The sequence below is a fragment of the Rhinichthys klamathensis genome, unplaced genomic scaffold (genome assembly GCF_029890125.1).
Source record: "Rhinichthys klamathensis goyatoka isolate OS25496 unplaced genomic scaffold, OSU_Roscu_1.1 h1tg000076l_1, whole genome shotgun sequence".
In the NCBI taxonomy this organism is placed as follows: Eukaryota; Metazoa; Chordata; class Actinopteri; order Cypriniformes; family Leuciscidae; genus Rhinichthys; species Rhinichthys klamathensis.
This window is the reverse complement of record NW_026606618.1, coordinates 4,539,878-4,550,429: the sequence shown is the minus strand read 5'-3', so window position 1 is coordinate 4,550,429 and position 10,552 is coordinate 4,539,878. Positions and strand designations below refer to the sequence as shown.

General features: G+C 39.2%; 1 protein-coding gene across 1 annotated transcript in view; it reads left to right on the top strand.

Annotated features, from left to right (window-relative positions):
- Positions 1-987: 987 nt before the first annotated feature.
- The window catches only part of abhd2b (abhydrolase domain containing 2, acylglycerol lipase b), a 32,170-nt gene continuing 22,605 nt past the window's right edge, over positions 988-10,552 (top strand). The window contains exons 1-10 of the mRNA XM_056251074.1: positions 988-1,118; positions 1,648-1,714; positions 2,108-2,340; positions 3,376-3,551; positions 3,817-3,984; positions 4,183-4,366; positions 4,712-4,804; positions 5,005-5,106; positions 5,250-5,319; positions 5,397-5,481. Coding sequence (XP_056107049.1) covers positions 2,129-2,340; positions 3,376-3,551; positions 3,817-3,984; positions 4,183-4,366; positions 4,712-4,804; positions 5,005-5,106; positions 5,250-5,319; positions 5,397-5,481 — 1,090 coding nt within the window. The 5' untranslated portion in view covers positions 988-1,118; positions 1,648-1,714; positions 2,108-2,128. The remainder of the gene's footprint in view (positions 1,119-1,647; positions 1,715-2,107; positions 2,341-3,375; positions 3,552-3,816; positions 3,985-4,182; positions 4,367-4,711; positions 4,805-5,004; positions 5,107-5,249; positions 5,320-5,396; positions 5,482-10,552) is intronic.

The window sequence follows — 10,552 nt, the reverse complement described above, 5'->3', positions numbered from 1 at the left end:
CAATTATTTGTTGTGTAATTGCTATAGGCCTACTGAGTCTTCAAGATGTTCTTGGACTGCTGATCCACTGCTGTTGTCACTTTTGCATCTGGTCTCTCCAGTTCTCTGAATTTCTGTGAGAACACATCACTCTGACGAAAGCACTTGTAATACATGGAGATTGTAAACAACTTGCTCCACACATGTCATGGTGTGTGTTTTCAGTTGTATCCTGCCATCTTGTGGCAATTATCAATACGCACACTGTTCATGATATTGCTAAGGAAAGCTGTATTAAATAAAAAAACGAATATTATAGACCTATATGTATTTATGTTATTGTTAATTAATCGCGATTGTGTTTACATAATACAATAGCCTATATGTAAACACAAAGTCTTATGTTAGATCTATGCGAATAACCGATTCGACAGCAATAATTTATGTATTTATTTAATTATCCATTTTCCTTTAAAAAAAAATCAATTTTGTGCCCGTAAAATGAATAACATAATTTTTTATTTAGCCTATTTAATTTATCCATAATACACAATCCACATTTATTCCTCCTTTTCCATATTTTCGTTTTGTGATATGCTAAAACATAAATGTGCAGTAAAGACGTTTAAAAGAATAACATTATTTGTTTATCATTTAATTAGGTGGGAAAACTTTATTCTGTTGAACAATGGAAATACAAAGAAAAAAAATATATATATATTTTTTTACGTTTTTAACTTCAGAACTTTCTAATTAAAAGTTTACGTTTGCTTTTAAATGCTTAAACAGGCCTCTGATTATACTTGTTGAAACTTTTTTGGCTACATATTTTGACTCTATTTTGATCATTTGACTACATGAAATATTGAATGACAGTGAAGTTGACGCTATTATTATTGCTAGTGCACAGTGATAGTGCAGTAATGAATATGAATAGCACTGTTGGCGCGCCGAATCTGACGTCATTCTGACGCTGCTCCAATCAGAGGGCACGAATGAAGACGCGCTCCAGTTGCTGGGTGTAAAGTGAATGACGATGCAGCTGCGTGTTGTTTGTAGTCGTCTGATGTCTTTGAGTACAGTGAAGATGCCAAGAGCAGCGGCACAAATGAGTCTCTCTGGACAACTTTGAAATCAAGGTGTGTATTGTCTTCTTTGTACTTGTTGATTCGATTTTACAGTTAGGCTTATATTATATTAATATAACAGCATAACGTACAAACAATACATAAAATGCCCAACGCTCCTGTATTGTCTTATGACCAGTAAGTTACACGTTCGATATGACTCAAAAATGCACATGAAAAATGACACAGCAACTTTATAATGAATAAAGAAGAATTCGAAAAATATTCTGTTTATTTTTTCATATCTTTAAAAAAGTTTGGTACAAGAACAAAATGAATGGTAATTTTCTGGCTGCATGTTACATTTGATCTAATTAACACACCTCTTATCTACGCGTTGATGTCAGAAGTATGCTTAATTCTATGGATGTATACAGTATATGTATGTTGCACACATTTTGTACACAGCAGCAGGCAGTTCAGGAGCTCTTGTTTGTCACTAAAAGCAGACAGATGAACCCCCTGTAACTCTTGCATGATGCAGGATACTTTGACTGGATGACACATATGGGTCAGTAAAAGTGCCTCTGTTTTTCTGTAGGACTGAACCTGAACACTGAGATTCGGGAGGTGCTCTGTAACCCAGCACAGATTGTTCAAGAGTCAAGGTGTCGTATGAATTTCATAGCATTTTACGTACAATATTCTATGTCCACATTTTCTTGGAAAACTATACTGGTGAGATAGTTGTTTGCTTTATCCAGCCCCAACAGACTTATCCTGACTTTATCAGTGGCTCGTTAGGGGTGATAGAGAAATATATTTGTATTTTCTTTTTATTTGACTAGATATGCATTTAAACAAAAAATTCAGTATGTACATTTACACATTATTTCATAAATATTGAGAGGGTTTCTTGGACTTATTCCATTTGATCTGAACAAAAGCATACAAGTGATATTTAGACTTTGTTATTATATTTAAATGTGCTTATGTATTTATTGTGTATGCATTTATAAGTTGAAATAAAATTCCTTTTATTACATTTTCCTTACATACAGCTATTAGTAAACTAATCCACCATGAGTGCCCAAGTGGAGGCAGACGTCCACACCATATCTCCTGAGATGCCTGCCATGTTTGATGGCGTGAAGCTAGCCGCTGTAGCTACGGTGCTGTATGTCATTGTGCGGAGCCTGAATCTGAAGTGTCCCACGGTGGCCCCTGACATCACCTGTCAAGATACCCCTCTCAATCGCTACCTGCTGAAGTCTTGCCCCGTTCTAACCAAAGAGTGAGTACTGTGACCTAGAAGACTTTCTTGTCATCTTTCATCTGACTTCAAGTTCTCACACATGGCAAAGTACAATAAATATGTAATCTTTCTCTTTGCTGTAGAATGACTGTAGAAGAATCTAGAAGTAGATATTTAGTTAATTTATTTATAAATAAATATTAATTTAAAATAAAATATTTAGTTTTTAGCACTTGGATATTTTTGAGCAGGGGTGTCCAATCCTACTCCTGTAGGGCCAATGTCATCCAACATCCTGAGTTTAGCTCCAACCAGCTCCAACACACTTGCCTGGAAGTTTCTAGTGAGTCTGAAGATCTTGGTTGCGTCTCAATCAGCTCTCTAGTTCAGTAGTCAGGGCACCGATCAGGGACTCTTGTCTTGTCTCAATCGCAAAATCCTACCAGTGCACTGAAACGTTCGCTCCTTAAAAAGTCCCACAATGCACCGTGAAAACCAGGGAGCATTGATGCTCACTATGTTCCCTTAACAGAAGATCTAAAGCGCAAAACATAAATCGCGTGAGCCAACTCGCTACACATAACGACACGCGATAGATCTTTTTAAAAATACAATCCATTATTTAATTAAATTTCAGCATAAACATACATCGCTTAGACAGCTAACATCTATCATTTATTTACGGCTGAAATGTTGCACATATGTAACAAGCTAAATATGTATCATAAATGTACTGTAAATAACATTAAAAAAATATATAATAAAGATATCAGTTCTGCTGTTGTTCATAACCAGTAGTGATGTTGTACATTGAGGACGTTGTCATGTCGCCAGAAATAGACTAGAGTCATCACAGTAATCCTAATGTGTAGTGAGTCAGCGTTCTTTACTGTCCTTACCAGTGCCCGAATTTGTAAACACAATATACTGATTGAGACGCACCCATTGATTAGCTGGTTTCAGGTGTGTTTAAGGGTTGGGCCTAAATTCTGCAGAGCAGGAACAGGTTTGGACACCCCTGCTTTTCTTTAGTTATACAGTTTAAACTTTAAAACTATCACCCTGTGCATCCAGGTACATCCCTCCCTTGTTATGGGGAAAGAGTGGACATCTCCAGACTGCTCTTTATGGGAAGATGGGAAGGGTGAAGTCCCCTAAACCCTGTGGGCTGCGCAAGTACCTGCCCATGCAAGATGGAGCCACTGCCACCTTTGACCTGTTTGAGCCACAAGGCGTCCACAGCACTGAGGGTGAGCTTGGGTTTTGCATTGAATGGATAGTTAACCCCCCCCCCAAAAAAAACACAAAAATGTTGTATACATTTTTTAAAAGATCGGAATATTGCACACAAATGATATGGATTACTTGCTTTTAAGGGTGCCTTTTTAGACCTTGACAGCTCGTTCCCATCCACTAAGGGTGTTTACCGTGTTTATAATTAAAACAATTTCTCTGGAGAGGGAAAGGTGTTGCTCCTACTGTTACTGGAGTTTATCTGTCTCCGTCTCATCACAGACGACATCACCATGGTGATCTGCCCTGGGATCGGTAACCATAGTGAGAAGCATTATATACGGACCTTTGTGGATTATTCCCAGAAACAAGGCTACAGGTGCTCCGTTCTCAACCATCTCGGAGCGCTACCAAACCTCGAGCTGACTTCCCCAAGGATGTTCACCTACGGTAAGCCACGTGTGTTTGTTTTGAAACCCCACACTTTTGAACGGCAGTGTACAATGTTATATATTTATATATATGACATTTTATATGATTTGAATAATTTATTTATATACTTATATCTAAATACACATGTACAGCAACCACTGAAAGCTAATTTCTATGTTGTTTGTCTATGGTTTATTATGCAACACTATGTTAAAGGTTGTACCTGGGAGTTTTCAGCCATGGTGGGCTACATTAAACGCACATTCCCACAAACTCAGCTCATTGTGGTGGGATTCAGTCTGGGAGGGAACATCGCCTGCAAGTACCTGGGTGAGAATCCAGCCAATCAGGAGAGAGTGCTGTGCTGCGTCAGTGTCTGCCAGGGATATAGTGCTCTGAGGTGAGAAGTGTACAATTGAATAATATTGTCTGTTTTGAGTAGTGTTTTACATTTATATTTATTCATTTAGCAGACGCTTTAATCCAAAGCGATTTACAAATGAGAACAATAGAAGCAGTTAAACTAACAATATGCAAGTGCTACGATCCTTCCCAGTTTAATCTAATGCAGTATGTGTCCTTTTTTTTTTTTAAATTACATTTTTTTTTAAAGATAATATAGATATAGAATAGAAGATAAAGTGTTAGTATTAATGGATCAAGTGTTGCCGAAAAAGATGCTTCTTCAGCGCTTTCTTGCAAATGGCCACGGACTCCGTTTTCTATTCTATATATTTGTGTTTAGGGCTCAGGAGACATTTCTACAGTGGGATCAGTGCAGAAGGCTGTACAACTTCCTCATGGCAGACAACATGAAAAAAATCATTCTATCTCACAGGTTAGTATTTTAAACTATTGTGAGGCTCTTTTGGAAATTTGATTCTGATTTGTCAAACACTGCATTCTGGGGTCAATGAACAGTTAATTAATAATGATCACAAAATAAACCACTTCAGGATGATACAATAGTCTCAAAGAATGAACACTGTTTTTACTTCCTGAGCACGTGTAACTAAGTCAAGTAAATCTGTCCTGTAGGGGAAGTTTATTTGGTATGAGCTCTAGCAAAATGGAGTTTGCCGACCTCAGCCGTCTGTATACAGCCACCTCACTCATGCAGATTGATGACAACATTATGAGGTACTTCAAAAGCTTTCATGAGACAATTCTGACCTGCATTAAAGCATTAGTACCAAGGATAGCTCAGTGTTTCATTTAGGATAGCAGCAAAAACCTGTGATGGACTGCAGTTATGTGCCTATAATGATTTTTATCTCTATTAGGAAGTTTCATGGACACAACTCCCTAAAGGAGTACTATGAGAAGGAAAGCTGTGTGCGTTATATTCACAATGTAAGTAATATCGTTGAAAGCAGGTCATATTATTTGGCAGTTTTTATGAAAACCATACTCTTTGTCTCTTATGCCAGATCAGCGTTCCTCTCCTCTTGGTGAACTCTTCAGATGATCCACTGGTCCACCAGTCACTGCTGACAATCCCTCGCACACTAGCAGGTATTTAAAAATTCAATTATTTATTTATCTATTTTATTATTTAACATGTTTATCCACTGAAGGACAGATTGTGGATTATCGTAACATGCTTTACATTTCAGTACTTTACAATAAGTTATTTTTTACTTTTACTTTACAATTATTTTACATAAATAAACTACATTAATTAAAGTGACGCTATAATATTATTTTCAAGGTTCCTAATTTAGTTTTGAAGGTCTGCTACAATAGGTTTACATGCATCCAAGGTAAAAAAAATAGAAGATTCAGAGAATAGAAGAATAAAAGATTCAGTCTCATTAAACCCCTCCTTTCTGAGAGCCTACTCTGCTCTGATTGTTCAGATGGCTCAGTCTGTTGCATTGGTCTACTCTGCTCTGATTGGTCAGATGGCTCAGTCTGTTGTGATTGGTCTACTCTGCTCTGATTGGTCAGATGGCTCAGTCTGTTGTGATTGGTCTGCTCTGATTGGTCAGATGGCTCAGTCTGTTGTGATTAGTTAAATTTACCAAATGCATGAACTAATGTTAACAAATCAGACCTTATTCTAAAGTGTTACCAACATATCAGCACCGTAAAGCAAAAGCCCATGCGTTTTCGAGACGTATGGCCTAATAGTGCTTTTAGGTGCCCATAAGACTCTCAGCACTGTCGAGTCTAAGATCCTGCATTGGACACCTGTGCTGAATTTTTCAGGGCCATCTGATCCTTCCCTCTGAGATTATTGATCAGATTACTGCCGTTAGCTTCTTCCTTCAAGCCTCGGGTGAAAGATCCAACAGCGAGCCCTTATTAACAAGTCTGCCTTGCACAAAGGAAATATGCGTCACTTAATCTTCAGCTCCTTGCACTGAGCTTCAACAGAACTTTAAAGTTGATGCATTTTTTAAGAGGCCACAACAGAGGTCTTTGCAGCTTTGCAAGCTTTGGATTAATTATTTAGCCTTTTGAGTATATGTCTAATTGATATTTTAATGCTGTTAATCGGGTTATATAATTTTTTCAATTTATAATGATAATAATATGGTCCATAATAGGATTGATAACCGGTTCTTATTTTGGTTTAATGCGCTGCACACAAAAAAAAACAATATATAACTTGGTTCTTTTTAGTAAATCGAAAAAATATTGCGCAACCAGTGTAGTCTTATTCCCGAACAAATGCCTTTCGTGAGTCGGTTGTTTTTAGCGAATCAAAAGCCTGTTGCATAATCAATGTAGTCTGATACCCGTTCCCGAACAAATGCTTCTCGTGAGTCGATTCTTGTTAGTGAATCAAAAGCTTGTTGCACAACCAGTGTAGTCCGGTTCCAGAACAAATGCCTTTCTAGTGAGTTGCTTATTTTTCAAAGGATTATGACATTGATCTTTATTGATTTTTACTTTTTTATTTTATTTTTTATATATATACACTCACCTAAAGGATTATTAGGAACACCATACTAATACTGTGTTTGACCCCCTTTTGCCTTCAGAACTGCCTTAATTCTACGTGGCATTGATTCAACAAGGTGCTGAAAGCATTCTTTAGAAATGTTGGCCCATATTGATAGGATAGCATCTTGCAGTTGATGGAGATTTGTGGGATGCACATCCAGGGCACGAAGCTCCCGTTCCACCACATCCCAAAGATGCTCTATTGGGTTGAGATCTGGTGACTGTGGGGGCCATTTTAGTACAGTGAACTCATTGTCATGTTCAAGAAACCAATTTGAAATGATTGGAGCTTTGTGACATGGTGCATTATCCTGCTGGAAGTAGCCATCAGAGGATGGGTACATGGTGGCCATAAAGGGATGGACATGGTCAGAAACAATGCTCAGGTAGGCAGTGGCATTTAAACGATGCCCAATTGGCACTAAGGGGCCTACAGTGTGCCAAGAAAACATCCCCCACACCATTACACCACCACCACCAGCATGCACAGTGGTAACAAGGCATGATGGATCCATGTTCTCATTCTGTTTACGCCAAATTCTGACTCTACCATCTGAATGTCTCAACAGAAATCGAGACTCATCAGACCAGGCAACATTTTTCCATTCTTCAACTGTCCTATTTTGGTGAGCTCTTGCAAATTGTAGCCTCTTTTTCCTATTTGTAGTGGAGATGAGTGGTACCCGGTGGGGTCTTCTGCTGTTGTAGCCCATCCGCCTCAAGGTTGTGCGTGTTGTGGCTTCACAAATGCTTTGCTGCATACCTCGGTTGTAACGAGTGGTTATTTCAGTCAAAGTTGCTCTTCTATCAGCTTGAATCAGTCGGCCCATTCTCCTCTGACCTCTAGCATCAACAAGGCATTTTCGCCCACAGGACTGCCGCATATTGTATGTTTTTCCCTTTTCACACCATTGTTTGTAAACCCTAGAAATGGCTGTGCGTGAAAATCCCAGTAACTGAGCAGATTGTGAAATACTCAGACCGGCCCGTCTGGCACCAACAACCACGCCACGCTCAAAATTGCTTAAATCACCTTTCTTTCCCATTCTGACATTCAGTTTGGAGTTCAGGAGATTGTCTTGACCAGGACCACACCCCTAAATGCATTGAAGCAACTGCCATGTGATTGGTTGATTAGATAATTGCATTAATGAGAAATTGAACAAGTGTTCCTAATAATCCTTTAGGTGAGTGTATGTTGATGTTCTCTCTTTTTGCACAAAAAACGATACACCAGTCGGATCTTTTGAATGATTCAAAGCATACTGCTCAACCAGTGTATTCTGATTTCCGAACGAATGCCTGTCATGTACCGCTTCTTTTTAGTGAATTAAAGCAACCAGCGTACAGTTCCCGAAACTTTAATTCTTCTTTATTTGTGCTTTTTATTTACTATAAAAACACACTACGACCACCAGTGTAGTTCGACTCTCTAATGAAAGACTCTTATGAGTCTAATCTTTTTATCAAATCAAAAACATGCAGTGCAGTGAGTAAAGTCCCATTCCTAAACTGATGACACTTATTTTTTGATGAATCAAACACATACAGCTTACATCTAATTAGGGCCCAAGCCCAAAGGGCGAAGGCCCTATTGTTTTCCTTAGGATTATTAGGGCCCAAGCCCAAAGGGCGAAGGCCCTATTGTTTTCCTTAGGATTATTTATTATTATTATTAGGGCCCAAGCCCAAAGGGCGAAGGCCCTATTGTTTTCCTTAGGATTATTTATTATTATTATTAGGGCCCAAGCCTTGAAAAGGCGAAGGCCCTATTGTTTTCCTTAGGATTATTAGGGCCCAAGCCCAAAGGGCGAAGGCCCTATTGTTTTCCTTAGGATTATTTATTATTATTATTAGGGCCCAAGCCCAAAGGGCGAAGGCCCTATTGTTTTCCTTAGGATTATTTTTTTTTTTTTTTTTTTTCTCTTTTATTTTTCTTACGACTATTCGGGCACTTTTGGGGCTCTTAACGTGCACGAAAACTCTTGAAACTTTGCACGCGGGTCAGAACCCGCGGCCATCAGGGTCGGGGTGAAGATGGTACCCGGGCGTGGCAGGGGGGCTCGACAGCGCCCCCTGGAACGGGGTCCGAAAACTTGGTCCATAAATCAAACACGCTTGTATGTAAGAATATGAAACTCGGTACACATATAGATCTCATCGGTTCATATATACTTCATGCTCTTACTTTTTACCCCAGCCCAACAGGAAGTCGGCTATTTAGGGTTGTTTGTAAAACGCATGCAATGGAATTTAAAGTACTTCTCCTAGAGAATTCAAAGAAATGCCTCGAAACTCGGTCAGCATGAAGTCAAGACATTGAGGATGAAAAATTGCGAGGGGATTTTTGATATCTCGAACGGTTTGGCCGTGGCGGGGAAACGAAATTATGGCGAGAAACGTGAAACAGGAAGTGTGTTATAACTTCTGCATACATTAACTGATCTTGATGAAACTTCACCAGTGTGTTCGCTGTAAGAGGCCGATCACATGGATGTGACTATTGTGAGTCAAAGTTATAGCGCCACCAACTGGCAGCAGGAAGTGTGTCACTTTCAAAATGCTTCGAAATCACCCTCTTATTTTAACCCAATTTGCTTCAAACTTCATCTGTATAATGTAAACATACGCCAGATGTAGACCTGTGAATGGATTCTTGATATCTTTGATACTGTTGCCGTGGCAACACATCAAACTTTAAAATTCTTTTTTGATGCTTTTGAGACTCTTAGCATGCTTGAAATTGCATGAAACTCGACAGACATGTCACATATATTAGCCAGTAGACATGTGCAAAGTTTCAGGAACGGGCGTGGTGCAGGGTCTCAGTAGCGCCACCTTTTGACAAAAGTGAGAGGGTTAGTTTCATAGTTTTACCTGCAATCTTAAAACTCGGTAGGCATATTGTTCAGATCAAGCCGGACAACTTTCTAATTTACAGTTTTTGGTTCCGAACAACAGCAAGTCAGATATTTTGGTTTGAATGGGATGTTTTGGAGTAATCTCTGTCCCTCTCTCCCTCTCTCTGCATACCTCTGTGTCTGTGGGGGGAGGGGGATGTGTCTGTTTGAGTGACAAAGCTTTTAATTATTGTTGATCAAGGTTTCGGGGGCTTTTGGGGCCCTTAACATCCTCTAAAACTCTTGAAACTTTGCACACGGGTCAGAACCCGTGGCCATCAGGGCCGGACTGAAGCTGGTACCCGGGCGTGGCAGGGCGGACCGACAGCGCCCCCTGGACTGGGATTCGAACACTTGTCCATAAATCAAAGACACTTGCATGTAATAATATGAAACTGTGTACACTTATAGATCTCATTGGGTTAAACAACTTTCGTGCTCTAAGTTTTACGACATCCCAACAGGAAGCCGGCTATCATGGTTTGTTTGGAAACGCATACCCCTGAAATTCTATTTAATTCTCCTTGGGAATTGATCGGATTTCAAGCAAACTCGGTCAGCATGACGTCAAGACATTGATGATGCTAAATTCCGGAGGGATTTTTGATATCTCGAACGGTTTGGCCGTGGCGAGGAAATTAATTTTATGACTAAAAAAGGACACATAAAGTGTGTTATAACTTTGCTCGTTTTACCTACAGTTACAAAACTTGCCACGCATATTGTTCTCATCA